General features: G+C 40.4%; 1 protein-coding gene across 2 annotated transcripts in view; it reads right to left on the bottom strand.

Moving 5' to 3' along the window:
* elmo1 (engulfment and cell motility 1 (ced-12 homolog, C. elegans)) overlaps positions 1 to 17,078 on the bottom strand; it is a 100,494-nt gene that overhangs the window by 49,241 nt on the left and 34,175 nt on the right. For both annotated transcript variants that reach the window (XM_083926117.1, XM_083926116.1), the window contains exons 2-13: positions 16,301 to 16,448; positions 9,865 to 9,905; positions 9,468 to 9,540; positions 9,317 to 9,367; positions 9,020 to 9,189; positions 5,861 to 5,896; positions 4,138 to 4,237; positions 3,524 to 3,675; positions 3,276 to 3,354; positions 1,654 to 1,704; positions 1,148 to 1,270; positions 73 to 198 (exon numbers count right to left, since the gene is read on the bottom strand). In XM_083926117.1, the coding sequence (XP_083782243.1) occupies positions 73 to 198; positions 1,148 to 1,270; positions 1,654 to 1,704; positions 3,276 to 3,354; positions 3,524 to 3,675; positions 4,138 to 4,237; positions 5,861 to 5,896; positions 9,020 to 9,189; positions 9,317 to 9,367; positions 9,468 to 9,540; positions 9,865 to 9,905; positions 16,301 to 16,378 (1,080 nt within the window). In that variant the 5' untranslated portion in view covers positions 16,379 to 16,448. The remainder of the gene's footprint in view (positions 1 to 72; positions 199 to 1,147; positions 1,271 to 1,653; positions 1,705 to 3,275; positions 3,355 to 3,523; positions 3,676 to 4,137; positions 4,238 to 5,860; positions 5,897 to 9,019; positions 9,190 to 9,316; positions 9,368 to 9,467; positions 9,541 to 9,864; positions 9,906 to 16,300; positions 16,449 to 17,078) is intronic.

Genomic DNA, 17,078 nt, shown 5'->3' with positions numbered 1-17,078 from the left:
GTGGGGGGGGGGGGGTAGCCAGAGAATTTTCATCAGAGAATGAGCAAATTTCTAAACACCTGCCAAACTTACAATGAAGCCCAGCTTCTTGTAGTCACGGGTGTACATGGACTTGCGTTTCTCGATGCTGCCGCTGTTGGGCTCACACTCCACGTCGAAGGCAATTCTCCGAAGCTCAAAGATGATGTCCCTCTGAGCCTGCACATGTAGAGAAGAATATTAAAGTGCTGCTCACAAGTCCGTCTGCCATTTCTAGCTTTCACTATTTCATAATTTAAGAATGCTTCAGCCTCATCTCCACTGTCTGGGGTCTTGGAGTGCCTAAGGCAATCTGGCCAACAGCCATGTCACTCTTTTTATAACTTATTTTATAAAATAAAATAACGGTTTAAAAAAACAACCGGATCACGTGCAAACTTTACACAAACAGGCTCTTATTCGCCTAAAAAAGTTTTCTCGAGTTTCTTGTGCAACGTAAGATACAGATAAGCCAGTATATGACTGCTTAATATCTGGTGATGCTCTATTTTTCTGATCAACAAATCCCATAAAAACAACAATAAATGAATCCTACTAAGTACTGTCTGTGTAGCCAAAGCCTGATATATCTTATTCCACTGTGCTACAGAGCGTCATTGTTGTCCAAAAAAAGCCGAACCATGGAACTACATGACATGTTCCTACATTATGATGAACATGAGTCAATTCCACCTGCACAGTCTTGCTGTCAGTAAGTATCACAAAAGCACAAAAATGTGCATACACAACTGAAAATGATAAACCATTTCCTCCTGAGTGACGTTTTCTAAAAACAGTGCCCAACTGTTGTGGCAAATTACTCTAAGAAATAAAACTACATATACATAATGTAGGGCTAAGAGCTTCAGAGTTTAAATAATAAGATGTGTTGACAATAACAGAAATATTGAATATCACCATCCTTATTAATATTAAAGTTGTTACGAACCATATTTTTTTGTTGTTGTTTCATTGATTACTAATTAGGTGATCTGGATTGTTTTCTCAGTAAATTCCTTTAAGACAGGTCTGTAAAACCAAGTACTCCTGGTCGACTAATGACTGCCCTTTTGGCATATCTCCATTTGTCAATCCGTTCATCCCTATCTGCATCATTCGCGGTCCGTACCTGGTCCTGGGGATCCATCTTGGTCATCATGCGGTCCTCCAGCAGGTTGAAGGTGAGCACCTGCAGGACGTACAGCTGGTGGGCCATCTCATCGTTGATAGGTGTGGGACTCCTGATCACATTCTACATGGTGTGGAGCACAAACGGAGGAGGAAGAGGAAGGAGGGGGCAGAGGTTTTAGACATAAAAAGAGAAGGCGAAGGTGAGAGGACAGGTTTTGGGTTCAGAGAGACAAGACACTCGTGGATTAGAAAGCCCAGGTCAGATGAAGGAACAAGAGAGGGAAAAATTAGAGTTAACACAAGGGAGAGGATGAAAGAGAGAAGGGAACAGGTGTGAAACACTAAGAACAGCAGATGATAACCAGACAGAGGCAGAAGTGGCAGGTGTCATTTTCCTTTCTGATATCACACTGGTGCAAAAGCATAAAGCCGAACAGAGATAAAGAGAGATAAAGGAGGAATACACTGGAGCGGTAAAGAGGAGAAGGGCATGGGTAGACTTACACTGAGAATGATGGAGCGCAGCTGTTTCTGGGCAAGAATATGGGCCATCTCCTATAGAGGGAGAAAAAAAGGAGGGAGAAATAGAGATAGATAGAAAGACAGAATTTAAAAATAGCAGAGAGAGAGAGAGAGAGAGAGAGAGAGAGAGAGAGAGAGAGAGAGAGAGAGAGAGAGAGAGAGAGAGAGAGAGAGAGAGAGAGAGAGAGAGAGAGAGAGAGAGAGAGAGAGAGAGAGAGAGAACATGAGATACAACAATATACCAAGGAAAAATATTTTCAGGGTTTTTTAAGTTGAAATGAGTAATGAATGTGGAAAAAATAAACAAAAACTGCCGCAGCACATTACAAAGTATGCAGTGACCGGCTGTATAAAATAAGAAAGCCAATCCAAAGAAGAACTTAATCTTAAAAAAGCACTAACTGATGTCTTCTACATTTCATACTACAAAGTGTGCTAATCAAGGGTGCACTTACTGTCAGGGGACTATTAAGGATGTCCACAATGTGCTCATCAAACTACCATATCGTGTGCAGTGAGGAAAAAGTTAGAGACAGAAAGACAGAGAGGGTGAGTGAGTGAATGTGGAAAAAATAGAGTCTGAGAGGAGGTTAAAAAAAATATTTTTCAGTCAGTGGTGCAGCTTGTGGAAGAAGGAGGGAGTCAGCAGGATGGTGAGAGACTGGGGGATCATAATAATAGCTTTACTGATGGTGGAGTCCTTATCACACACACATGCACACACAGTCATCTGTCTTTTAAGCCACACAAACTGAGAACCTTAATAGTGTCATTAGCCCCTTGCATGTTTTAAAATGTGTCATCTGTGATTGATCAGCGTATAAAAGAATAATCAGGTACAGTCCCATCACATCATAAAAAGTGCGTCTCTACAGAAATGAAACTCGCTGCTATAAACTTATATTTTCACACATGCCTGCACCTGAGCAAAAGGAAACATAGTTCACTTATTATCCCCTAAAACAACCCAATAAAGTTGCTAAAATGGCAGCCAACCAACCACAAGAATCTGATTTATAGCAAACCTTAAATTGCCAAAATTTGCACATTTGCCTCTAGAAAAAAAAGTTTAAAAAAGCACCGCAACATCTGAACGTGCTACAATTTGTATGCAGTGGTGCTGTGGAGCTGATTTCTGCCTAGCGTGTCTTCAACTTTGTATGCTGCATAGAAGAAAAGCTGTGGGTTAGCATCATTCATTATTAATGTCAAAGCGCTGGACCCTATGGTGCCAATTCAAGGGATCATGTGATTAGCTCAGGGCAAAGCGTAACATAGGTGAGAGAGCGGAGGAGAGAGATGAGGAATGAGAGTGCGGTTGAGCAAAAATGTCACTTCTGCAGAGAGGAATGGAGAGAAAGGGAAAATAAGGAGTTTGTTGGGCTTTTACACTTGCTTAAATCACTACTGTTCTAGCACATTTTACTGTTATACGATACTGGACTAGGGTTATAAACACATGGCACAAAAACACACACAAAGTACATGGTTACAGTACAGAAATGCTGATGTGCTCACATGTGAATGTACCATGTAAAGCTCACGACATCATGAAAACAGTATGTATATGCAGTAAGTGCTGTGTGAGCGCACTGCAGCCTCACCTGTCTCTTCTCCTCAGGAGCTTTGAGGAAGAGAGCATTGATGACAGCAATAGTGTATGTCTGAATGTCTTGATCAGTCCTGGAAGTAGAAAATAATACACACAAGAATATTAACTATGCATATAAGTCGGTCATTATCGCCTACCCATGTGGTTTGAAATTAATTTATCACGGCGTAGGATACACTCAGTTTCAAGAATCAATCAACCTTATCCATGTTCATGTATACAGCCTACTGATGCACTTACCCTTGAAGATGTGGGATGAGCTGTCCAATGGTGATCTCTTGCGCCACCTTGTGATAAAGATCCTGACTGTTGAGCACCATGGACTCCAGGATGGCCAAGGACCGCTGCAGCACTGCTGTATCCATTGCTGACTTATTCACATAGCTGGCGATCTGCAGGAAGGACAGAGGAAGGGGGGATCTGAAGGTAAAGACTCTGAGGCAAAGACTACATACTTTACAAGGTGCCATGCTTTAAAAGATAGAGATGGTAAAAGGTAAAGGAGGATAGCTAAAAATATCATTTTGGCACCTCGGAATAAAAAATTAAGCACAACTTCCAATAAGTGCTTTTACTTCATCTTTGTGACATTAAATATAGAGCTAATTATGTGTCTAAAGCAATACCTGTTTGCAAAAAAAGTTAAATGTAAATTATTTAATAGCTTTGATTTCACTAAGACGATCAACAAACTATTTTAAGACATTAAGAAATGCCCCTGGATTGTTTCATGAACACCAGAAAAAAATAATTAACTTACAACCTTGTACTTATCACAAAGACTCTGAAAGACGATTATGTTAAATCCCCCTGATATCCCTGCCCTTGTCAACAGACACATTTTCTTGACTGACCTTCTTGATGAAGGCCACAGAGAAAGTGTCCCAGGACACGATGCCGTGGTCCATCAGCTCAACGAAGGCGGTCAGAGTGAAGGACAGCAGGTCACCGAAACTACAGGACAACACACACAGAGACACACATAGACCATAGGAAACTTCTCTCCAGCAGATGGCTTAGAGCAGTGTATAGCTGCAAAGCCCAGATGGCTTGGAACATAACAAGGAATGAGCGGTCAGCAGAGACAGAGAGAGGGGGGAAGAGAGGTGGCAGAGGAGGAGAGGGGACAGAGGAACTTAAGATCAACGCTGCAACCAGGCTTGCTGAAAAAAAAAAGACAAAAATGGGAAAGAGGTTTGCGATGCAGTGCAGACAGACGGGCCTTCGAGAAACAGCAGGGGCCGTCAGAAGGCCAGCAGGAGCCGGGCAGCAGGACCAGAAAGCTACATGGTAGAGTGAAGTCATGCAGTTACACAAATATTGGGAGAAATAAATCACTCTGCAAGAGTCACAGGAGGCCAAAGCAGGGAACACATTAAACAGCCGTTACATCCAGGACATAGTACTGCTGGAAGTACTTCATGAGAAATTTAGAAATCTAATCAAATACAGAACTTGTACATAATTTATAGTAGAATGGACAAGTTATTTCTGCTGCTATTTTGGGTCACAAAACTGTCCGGTAAGCTCCAAACTTTCAGATGTTTTACGGCTTCACCAATGGGTTTTACAATACTGACCTCTACTGTTTAACATTGGCATGGCAGAAACCACCCAGCAGGCTTTTATTTGTTCATCCTCTATGCACCATTTATGTATTTACTGGTGCACTGTGTAAAGGTGATATGAAAATATACAAGACCTGCGGTGGTTTTTATTAAGAAAGCAATAATCTGATGATGTTCTTCAGATTTCAAAACTATTTTTTAAGTTTGCGCAGAGCTGGAAAAACATCAAATTAAGCAAAGAAAAAAACTATTGAAGATACAGGCTTAGGAAGACAGATATTCCCACTGTGGATTAACAGAGAGCATTATGGGTCATTGTTGCTGCATGGTAGGTGATTAGTAAACAGTGAAATGGCCAATTAGTAACCCACAGGACAAAAATACTTTTGCAGATGATACTGGGCATTGATATGACATACCATGGCGGTTACCACATGAAGTCATGAGAGAATAGTTTAGATAGAAGAAATGAAACCTTGTTGATGGATACATGATGTCCCTGTGATGGTAGAGGCTATTGTCTAATAATGTTGAATAGTAAAAAGAAAAAGTGTCTAAATATCCCTCACAGTGAGTCCACAGACAATCCCCTCACCCTGGGCAGCACTATTTTAAAAAGAACACCAAGATTTAATTGTGACTTTGAATGACTTGGAGTAGAATTAATAATACATTTAGCGGCACCAAACCAAATTTGAAAAAAATGCAATGTATTGGTTTTTATAAATGTCTCATTTCATTAGGTTCTTAGAAATAAATCTTGGCTTTCTTTCAGTCTATGTCGAAGAATAAGGAAGTCGTTTTAAGGGGTTGCCCAAAACCACATGCAGAAAGTTAAAGTGTGACACTGATTTCAAAGTGGAAGCCTGAAAGTGGCTGTGTTATACACGTATATCATTTCCCATAAGGCACTGGGGCTAGAGTCTTAATCATGCAGACTCGGCCAGCAGGTTAGGAAGAGCACAGAGCCAATGACATTACCCCGGCGGGGGGGAGGGGAGGGGCTTACCAGGGCTTCATTATCTTCTGTAGTTTCTGATAGCGTCTGCAAAGATTTGAGAAACTGAGGTGTCAAAGGCGGGAAACAAAAACCAAAACTTTCAGCCAGCACAAAGGAGGGAACGACATACATCACAATCTGGTGCCAGGTACATGACCCTGAAAGAAGAGACCACACTTCCTATCCATTACACATCATACAAATGATCTCCTAATGTATAAACTGAGACACAGGCAAACTGAAATTAAACGGCGATATTTCATTCAACAAAAACTTTTATACACCGACCTTAAGTCAATACCTTCGACCAGTAATCCTACTCAGATATTCAAAGCATGCCAAGCAGAAACAGTTGAAATATGCAGTTTGACAGTGCACAAAAAAGGTACATACTGGTTCTTAAAGATATGCTGCAATAAATAAGTTACACACACATTAAGACACCGTAAGTGGTAAATGGACTTGTACTTATATAGCGCCTTTCTAGTCTTCTGACTACTCAAGGCGCTTTCACAGTACTTGTCACATTCAACCATTCACACCACATTCACACACCCATGCGCAGCACGGGGAGCAATTTGGGGTTCAGTGTCTTGCCCAAGGACACTTCGACATGCGGACCGGGAGAGCTGGGGATCGAACCGCCAATCTCTCGAATGGAGGACAACCCACTCTTCCTCTGACCCACAGTCACCATGTGATATACAAAAAGAAAATTAGCAGGAAAATGCCATTGAGTAAACTCAAACATTGGTGTCCCTTCTCAGATTCAGTGTCCCTGTTCAGTTAGGAACTTATGAGGAAAATATGCTATAATGTTGTTGAACTATCCAATGCATTGTATGCAACTATATTACTTAAAAAATTGATATTAAAATTTACTCAGTTATGCATCTCTGCTGCTTCCGGTATATTGCTAAAAAAACAAGATTCAGCTTGTTGAATAATAATTAAAAAAAATGTAAAGAGATAATTTACATTCTTTTATTGAACAAATTGAACAAAGGCACCATTACAAAAAAGACTGATAACGCCAGTTGATGTCATAAAGAAGTGGTATAACCTCTTAAAAATTAATAAAGTTGAAGTTGCACTGTACATTCTGCACTGTTCATGTTCCATGGTTTAGTCACTAGAGGGCGATATCTGCCTGTCACGTGTGGTGTTTGTGTGGGCAGCAGAAGCAGCAGTAGCCTGCCAGCTTATTTCCACATGAATACAGTACAGCATCTCCAGCAGAAGCATTAGATCACAGCACCGCTCTGCCCTCAAGAGTCTCCAGCACTGAGCCTTTTGAATAATTACAGTTCACCAAGTTGGTTGGCGGGTACACTAATGAGTATGTGTGTGTGTGTATGCCTGTGTGTCAGACACTGATACCTATCTGCTGTCTGTGTTTCATAAGCTCCTTTTGTTGAGATGGAAATGCAGCAGAGCCACTTACACACACACCTTTCAAACTCTCCAGTGCTGAATAACTGATGTGAAGGTAATCTACATAAAAAACATATTTAATGAAAGAGCCAGAAGCAGAGTGGGGTCAACATCACTGCTGCGATGGCTCCTAGCATTAAGATCAAACAAGGGTCAAATATTTGCTAATTTGAACATTATATGTAAAAAAAGAGGTTCAATGATTTCCTGTCAAGTAGTAAAAGAGAGCGTAATGCCAGAGGGGCTGCCATCACACACCCAGAAATAGGAGATCATTATGTGCTTTCTGCTGAAGAGAAGACATTAAGTATCTGCCCCGAATTTGAGTCTTTTACTTAAGTGTTTGGGTTTTAACTGTGCCGAAGTACGAGCATATTTGACCTTGTGTGAGTGTGCAACATGAGTGAATCTTTGGAGCCAGCTCTTTATGCAAGCAAATGCTTCTTCATCTTTCTCTAGCTGGGTAAAAAAGGGATGAATAATGAGAGTTGCATGAAGCAGAAAACAAGAGCGCCCCGGACGGCTGGCTGCAGTCCTCGCCAGTTTGCACTGTATGTCTGCATGTGTGTATACACACACCCACACAAGCCCACTGTCATCTCGGCTGAGAAATTCCACCTCAGCAAAAAAAAAAAATGTCCTCCTTAACCTTCAGTTGCACAGGTCTACCCCGACGCGCATGCACGCACGCACGCACACACACACACACACACACACACACACACACACACACACACACACACACACACACACACACACACACACACACACACACACACACACACACACACACACACACACACACACACACACACACACACACACACACACACACACACACACACACACACACACACACACACACACACACACACACACACACACACACACACACACACACACACACACACACACACACACACACACACACACACACATTACAGGATTACACAGACCTCCTCATAAATGTAGCTCTCTAAGCGCAGAGATGTTACAAAGAGACAGAAACTAACTATGATTGGTCAGGGTCAGACTCCTTAAGTTTTTCTGCTCCAACTTTCTAATACCGGTAGATATTGTTGACAGGGAAGACAACATCAAACAAGTTAAGGAAAGGTTCATTCATTTTTCTCCTGTTCTGCATGAAAGGCATTTTTTGATATCTAGCAGAGACATTCATTTCCGAGGTAGTGAGGGAAACAGATTTCTTTGGTAATCAGGGAGAGTTTTCCTTTCCAGTAACTGAAAAGAACAAACCATCCCATTATCACTCTAAGTCACAAGGTCAACTTAAGAATGGAAACAACATTACTTCAGAAACACTGGCGGATAATGACACGTGTATTTAGTTCCATAAAATCCTTAAGTATGCTGCAAGAAATTCCCAAACTAAAGACAGAGGGCCAGCTGTAGCTTCGGATGCAAACGCATAAATCCAGCTTAATATGAGGAGTCGTTGAACTTAATCAGACTCCAAAGACCCCATGGATTCTCACTGACCTCAGATCTGTGTAGATAGGATATTCCTACAACCCACAATTGACTTAACTTTAGATCAACATCATTAGCTGAGTATATTAAACACTGGAAATCTTTATTTTTTTATTACTGTTCACTATCTTCCCTATCAAACACCTCAATAAGAGGATTGAGAAATTGTCTGAGGGGGAGAAAACACAGCAGTGACAGAGGAAATCCAAAACAACAAACAAGATAGAAGGACAGTTGACTTACTCAGTCCCACTCTCCACCATCTGAGTGAGCAGGGAGATGCCGTCCAGGTTGATGAACTCCTGGGCAAAGGTGATGTCCCGTGACGCGTTGGCTAGGTCCTTCAGAGACTCCAGCTTGGCGTCCATGCTGGACGACTGGATCCGCTCATGAAGCTGGACAGCAGTCTGGTACTAACAGTGGAAGAAGGTGAGGAAGGGGAAAAATATTAAATAGATAAATGCTCTGGGATGATAAAATTAAGTGTTCTTATGTACTCATATACTATATAAGGACATTTAGTAAAGAAATAAAACGTACAGGAGAGGTGGTCAAGCGCAGGATGGATCCATTTTTAATGTCATTGCGATTCTGTGGAGTTATACCAAAATAGAAGGAGAAGTTAGTGGGCACTTGAGGCACATTTTTAACTTGGATACTGCTGCCCGGAGCTAAAAACAGATAACCAAACCTTTTCTGTGATGTAGAAATTTGTGGCATCAGCAATCTGCAGAGCAAAGTTTTCATGGTTCCCCAAGGACCACCTAAAAGCCATTGGATGGAGGGGGGGCATTTCATAATTGGTATGAAAAGCGGAGAACATCTTGTGTAAAGCACAGCTAATAAAATTTAAGTATAGATGTTAGGAGAGAGAGAGAGAGAGAGAGAGAGAGAGAGAGAGAGAGAGAGAGAGAGAGAGAGAGAGAGAGAGAGAGAGAGAGAGAGAGAGAGAGAGAGAGAGAGAGAGAGAGAGAGAGAGAGAGAGAGAGAGAGAGAGCGCTTTTGCGAGAAGCCCTCAGAGAATTATTTTTAACTCTGAGGGCATGAAGACACACATTTAAAAAGAAACAAAGCCAGTGCAGACTTACCCTTCACACACTTCTTTAATGATGGCGGAGAGAGGCTTTTTCTGTGGAGAGGGCAAAACTACATTTAGTCCACAGTCAAGGGTTGAGTTTCTAAAACAGTTGTTAAGTCAGAGTGAGTTGCAATTATTTTATATTACAGGACTGGCACAATGAGAGGCTGTTCTTCAGGAGCCTGTATTTAACTGTCCCACTGCTGATGCAAGATCACTGACCATGCAATGTTTAACTTACTAATATTGTATGTGAAACTGCTTCTAGATCAGCAGCTGTGATATTCTGCTCCAACTGCAGCAAGTCGCTTTACTCAAGGACTGTTCTATGATGTTTAAGTTAGAGGTACTTTCACCTTATTTCCATTATTTTCTAATCTTTACTTTATTTGGGAATACTGTACTTTTTAATACATTGTAATGATTTTCCAGTTACAAGTTACATATAAAAACATATGATCAATGTGTATTGATTCAACTAAGGTAAGGTCAGTTATTGTTTAAACATTTTTGATATCTTTACCAATAGGTTTGGCTACATTTTTAGATACCTTATTTTGTGGGACATGAGGTTTTAAAGTCTCATTGCACTTAATTGCATTCTTGGAAATTGAGCATTTAGGAGCTTGACTTGATACTCAAGACTAAGAGTCAGGATAGTCAGCCTCTGCTGCTTCAATTCTGACAATTCAAATTTTTTTTTCAAATTCTATACTTTATGAAGGTGCGATGCTCAGTTTCTGGAGTACCCCTTTAAAACTGTGGCATAATGTAGCTACTTTTACTCAAGTAAAAGATCTGAACACAGGATCTCAGCCAGAGTCTTATCCAGCGTTTGATGTTTAGAGCCAAGAGAGTGTTTTAAGGATGCTTAGGGTCTTTTATTCATAATGTGCCAAGTATACGCTTTTCAAAACATGTAATAACATACACACACACAGCAATTTAGTAAGCGTAAGTACAGTCACAGTGTACAAAGCATTGTGAGAGGTTGCTTCAAAGAGCAAAAGATGTAGTGATGAAGATTTACACAGAGAAGATAATGGTAGCAGGATGATGGGTATACAGTATATGACAAGGAAAGAAAGGCAAAGAGAGGTGATGGGAGAAGGAGGGGGCTTTTATGTGAATAGAAGATGAAAAAAATGAGAAATATGCAAACTGAGTAAGATGAGGGGAGAAGCACATCAAACAGAGAAAGGGGTGGAGTGAATGATTATAGTGAGGGAGGCAGCAGGGCAGTTGTTGAACAGAGAGAAAGAGGGATCGGAGGAAAATGAAGAGCTTGCAAAGTACATATGTAGGAATGAGGTGACAGTAGGCAGTGATAACTTAAAGGTTGAACACGTAGAATCTTTATTACAAGCTATATTTAAATAAATAAAAAGAAACCCACAGGGCATTTTGAGGGGTACAGAATGAAAGCATTGCTTGTCCATAAAAAATATATTTAGTCTGAATTTATATATTTTTTAAAATTTGATGGGTTTAACAATGACTTTCTGCCATGTTCTGTTTACATTGTACCAGCCAATAGAGGCCGACATTTCGGGTTTCCAGGGTTGTTTGTTGTTCGGTGCAGCTACTGTAGGCTGGCACCGTGTAAAGCGAAGGAGTCGTTATTTGTCCCAGCAGGTGAGTGGCTGGAGATGGGCAAAAACGAGATATCAATATAGGCCAAGCGACAACTCGATGGGCTGAGATGAAGGAGTTCCACAGAATTAAAACACACGCCCAAATGGCTACGTTTCTCCTTGATCGCTAAACTAACTTTCATGTTTACTTAGCTGTAATGGCTAACGCTAACTGTCTCTCAAACTCCTCTGCAACACTTGTTTTTACGGTCAGATTTTCAGGAGGGGATGGGTTCAAACAGTCTGACGAACATGGCAACCCGAGTGCTGGAAATAATTTTTGTTATTGCGACTACGATCTTGAGCAAGCAGGCCACACACTGTCCCAAGGCTCTCTAAGAGCTACACTATGCTGCCAGACTAACACACACACACACACACACACACACACACACACACACACACACACACACACACACACACACACACACACACACACACACACACACACACACACACACACACACACACACACACACACACACACACACACACACACACACACACACACACACACACACACACACACACACACACACACACACACACACACACACACACACACACACACACACACACACACACACACACACACACACACACGTAAAACATGAATAGTGATTGAATAATCCAGGTCTATACTGTATGTTCAATATTTCTTAGCTTTTCTGTTTCTTATTTTACAAGCGAATTATTAATACGCTCAATCATCAAAGAAAAAGCAAAGGTTTGCAATATTCTAAAAGACATTAAATCCCTTTTGTATTGCTTGAAGCGATTCCCTCTCTCTTACAAGATCAAAGCTTCTTCCAGTTTGGAATGTTATTATTAATAAACTAATACATTTAAATGTGTGGCTATTTAAATAATATATCAAAGGTATATACGGTAATAATATATTACCACATACCACATAACTTGTAGTAAGGAAACATGTATTTTAAGACTTTATATGTCTACCTTCTGTATTGCTGATGCAAACATTCTTCTTATGTAAGGCCAATATTATATGCTCTACTCTATCAAATTGTATTCTTCAACTGCCCCTTATGAGATTGTCCATTGTTTCTGTATTATACCTCGACAGAGATTTCACTTGTTTCACATAGGTTTAAATTATTATCATCATTATACACAGCCGGTTTTAGCTTATAATTCATGTGGACTTGTTTGGTTGCATTAAAAACTAGAACCAATCTTAATTAATTCAGTTATTCCCCTTCTAATGGCTTCCATCTGCTCCTTTTATCTTATTACTTCCAAGGTCAAAACGCAATTTGCTTTTCCCTACCCATCTACTCTTCCCCTACTCCATCACATTTCCCTGCCTGAACTCCCACCACATCTTCCTCTCCCTTACCATCAGCTCCACTAGACTGCACTACTGTAATCAAGTGACAGAAATTCACCATGTTTATTGGCATGAATGTAAAGAGCAAAGCTGAAATCTCCAGCATAATAAAATATATTAAATTAAAGTGTATGTTTTAGTGATTCAATACCATCTGTGAACTCTTGAGATCCTGTCATCTGGCACAACTCTCCTTTCTAACTTTGAGAATAACAAGCACATTTCATCTCTTCCTTTCCGCGGTCAGTTTCAGTTATACAACAAGTAGACTTCAGCTAGTACCGATGACTGATGGAAGCACTGAAGCATTCATTACAGATATTTTTAAAGCATTGTTACACACAAGGATACATGTCTTGCATGTTTTCTCCACTTGTTGAACTACTTTATTTTACTGCTATTCTAGAGTCATTATGTATTCACAAACTCTTAGGCCATAAAAAAAAATGAATTCATGCTTATTTTGGGTGTCTTACACATTTTGTCCCAGTCAACATCAGTTATTTTTTTCCTAGCACTGACGGCTATGCCATTGTTTGGAGAGGGAGTCTGGATTCGTTAAGATCAACAGATCATTGATTTTATGCGCTGGCGACTGCCAATTACAATTTTCCAATTCTTCCTTAAAAAGACAGGCTGCATGGCATCAAGTGTGATATGATTTTTTTCACTAAGGCCATATAATCAAATTTAAATAAATTATCCTGCTTTGGATTTCTACAATGGAATTGAATGCTCAGGCAAATTATAGACAAACACACGTGATTCTCCAAAATGGTAATCTATACAAACTAATGCACACCTGTCCGAGAAGTGCAAAGGAAAATTAAATCTCTTTTTTTTAAAAAAGTGGTCGATTTCCAACCACTGTCGGCAAAAAATGTATTAAAGCTGTTAAACAAAGAATGTTTTTTATATCAATAATGGATCAATGTGTATGTAAAAAGGTGTCGCTCAAATAGATGAACCAAAACATTATCACCCAACTCTTACAGCCTATGTAGCTCATCCTTTTCATTTTTCAAATGCAACTCTATTGTTTTGATTTACTCAGCACTGATAATCCCACTGTATACCACCTGTTCAGCACTAAACAGCAGACAGATAAAGTTAGCCGCTAGCTGGTGAAACAGTGGAGAATTTAGCAGCTACAGAGCAGATATTCCCCTCAGTTGGTGGAGAACAAAACAGAGCTACAAAGGAGAATGAAGATTGGACTTCTACTCATCAGATGGCCACAGACACATCACTGAATGAACGCTACTGATGCTCTGTAGCTGCTGGATGTGTAAATAAGCAACTATTAACAAACAAGTTTGAGAAGAAATGGTAGCAATATGTTTGCAGCTGCCCCCGAGTGGCCAAAAAAATCAGTTAAATCAGCTATAAAGAAGTAAAGGTCTATTATGTTTTATAATGCCTCACACACACTGTATAATAGATACATCTGTTTGTCTCCTTTTTGTTTCACTTAAATGATCTTGCTTGTTTCCATATTCTTTCTGCAGACATCAACAGCCCTTTCACCTTATCCTCTCCCTGTTCTCTATTACATTTATGACAAATAATAACAACTGTCTGCACTTGTACCAATTCCCCAGCATTGAAACACAAATATCACACTTCCGTGCCTATGGGGCATTGAAGGTATTTGGAGAGAAACAGCAATCACAGTGAGATTTATTCACACACAAATACAAAGAGACACAGATGTACCTGTGTAACACACACTCAAACTCACACTGCACTCACAAACGCAGACAAAAATCTGAAAAAAAGCATATGAATCCCCCAGAAAAATGCTTACACACATACACAGAGATGCCAACACATAAGCACACACACTGCATGAATAGTAACAAGCATGCATGTTGCCACACAAACACACCCACACACAATTTCACTTACGCAGAGTTGTACCCACGTAAAAACAAACAAAAAGTACACAAACAAATTTGCATGTACACACAAAAACACACAGCTTCCCTGGGTCTCAAGACAGCACGAGCTGCTGAAGCCCACTCCCCATCGCATGACTCAGACAGCCATATGCTGCTGCAGGGCCTATTGTACAGAGGAGATGCAGAGGAAGGATGGAGAGGTGGGGGCTGATGGTGGAGAACAAGAGAGGAGGAGGCACAGCGCAAGTTTCACAGTTTCAACAAAAGACGGGGTGGAGGAGTGAGAGGGGGAACAAACAGGAGAGAAAGCAAAGGAGGACAAGGAGGAGGAGGCAACAGATAGGAGGAACAAGAGAAAGATGACAGGGAGCGATAAGAGAATTAGAGGAAAGCGGAGGAAGGGGAGGAGGAGAGGTGGCTTCCTGAAGATGAAAAAAAAGACCAAACCAATGTTAAGGCATTCAACAGTTCAGACTGCAAAATCCCTGCTGATAAGTGGTCATTAAATCCCCCCCAAAAACACAACCCTAAATCTACACTTAAAGACCTCATGGCAAAGCCAAAAGCACATGTACTCTGTAGTGCAATGTTTCATTCAGTGGTTCATCCATTGAGAAGGGGATTCGTGGCTCCAGTTGCCACGGTGACTCACAGCTTACGATAATTAGACAATTCTTGAGTCTCACACACACGCACAGAGAACAGGTCATTTCACACGCTGTATGTGTAATCAAATAACGTATCAGTAAACATGTCATCATGGGGAAGGCATTTGTTTGGGCTAATTATTTCATTAGCATGTCATCCGCTGTTTGTTAGATGCTAATGACTGCTGACAGGCTACAGCATGACCTTTATCTGTGGCTTTACAGTAGCAGTAGTATATTTGAGCCGCATGCTGGCACACAAACTCTCTTAGAAGCCATTGATCAGGCAAGCAGCATTATGATTTGAACACTTAAGATTGCATTAGTTTGCTAAAAAGAAAAATCACCAGTATTGTTAGAAATGTTAACATCAAATCATTTTGACAATCACATTATAAAAATCAGTGTCTTTTTTTTTTTTTTTTTTTATCCAGTCCCAAATTAATTATATATTAATCTAGGCTGTAATCTACACTAAAACACTACAGCTTTTAGGGGTAGTCTAATGTTCACAACCTAGAGTTGAGCACCTGATGATATGAACCCGTGATATATGTATCATTACATCATTACATTACTGTATTAACAGCTGTAGCCTGTTTACGTTTAGCTTATCTTTTAGGCACTATTGCTCTAAGATACTAGAGTAGAAGTACTAAGATTATAAGCGAGAGTAAAGTATAAATTTCATATCCATTAAAGTTTAACTAGAAGACTTTCCTGAACTTTAACTTTCAACTACTTTCAATGTTTACAAAACAGCAGATTACTGTACACTACTGTTTTCAGACAAAACATGCACCCTGTTCAAGGTGAGTGTCACAGACAAATTGTTAGGTTTTGTCTGCTAAATTTGGATGATATTTTTAGCAGAGAAATGTCTCAAAAGTCTTTTGTGCACTCAGACACCTACCTGGTCTATCTCCATGAGTTTGGGGAAGGCCCCCGGCCACTCAATGGCCACCTTGACAATGTCTGCCGGCGGCGGCATGGCTGACGAGTGGTGTGGGTCTCGTCGCCACACACTTTTGTCCCTACTGCTGGTGGCAGCTCATCCAAAACTGCAGGACAAGAGTGGGAGAAGGAGATGAAGGAAAACAGAAGTAGATGGGAATAAAGAGAGAGGAAAAAGGGGCACATTAGTCAATAACTAGGTTCAGTTATTTGAGTTGTTTGCTTGCATTAGTTCAATTCAAAGAATATTATATATGATTATGGAAAAAGGTCAACAAGGACATTGCTGAAAAATACATAAGACATGAGTACACTGCAGCGCTGCTAATCAGCAACTGGTAAATTCACATTGGCAGGAGAAGCTACTCGAGCAGCTCATACCAATAATTCACTTTCATAAAACATTCAAAGGTTTCAGAGGAAATGCACAAAACACACACAGTATACACACTGGCTCCTTTTTATTAGCATCACCATCTGAGGTCAGGTTTCCCAACTGCAAAGCATAAAATGTCTATCATGAGTGCAAGTATAGAAATCGCACATGCATTACCTGCCATCTCCAGTAATTAGCCCACAACTAGAACACAATCCCCTGTTAGTGTCATCACGGTTGACCTTAAAAACTAAGCACTTCCTGCACATACCCATGCTTAAAATCATATACAACTACACAGTTCAACTTCCAACACCCATTTACACAAACTAAAGCAGACAAACTGATTTTTTTATTTGTC

The sequence above is a fragment of the Echiichthys vipera genome (assembly GCF_963691815.1).
Source record: "Echiichthys vipera genome assembly, chromosome: 13".
Classification (NCBI taxonomy): Eukaryota; Metazoa; Chordata; class Actinopteri; order Perciformes; family Trachinidae; genus Echiichthys; species Echiichthys vipera.
Note: the sequence above shows the minus strand (reverse complement) of the source record. Positions and strands in the feature narration are given on the sequence as shown.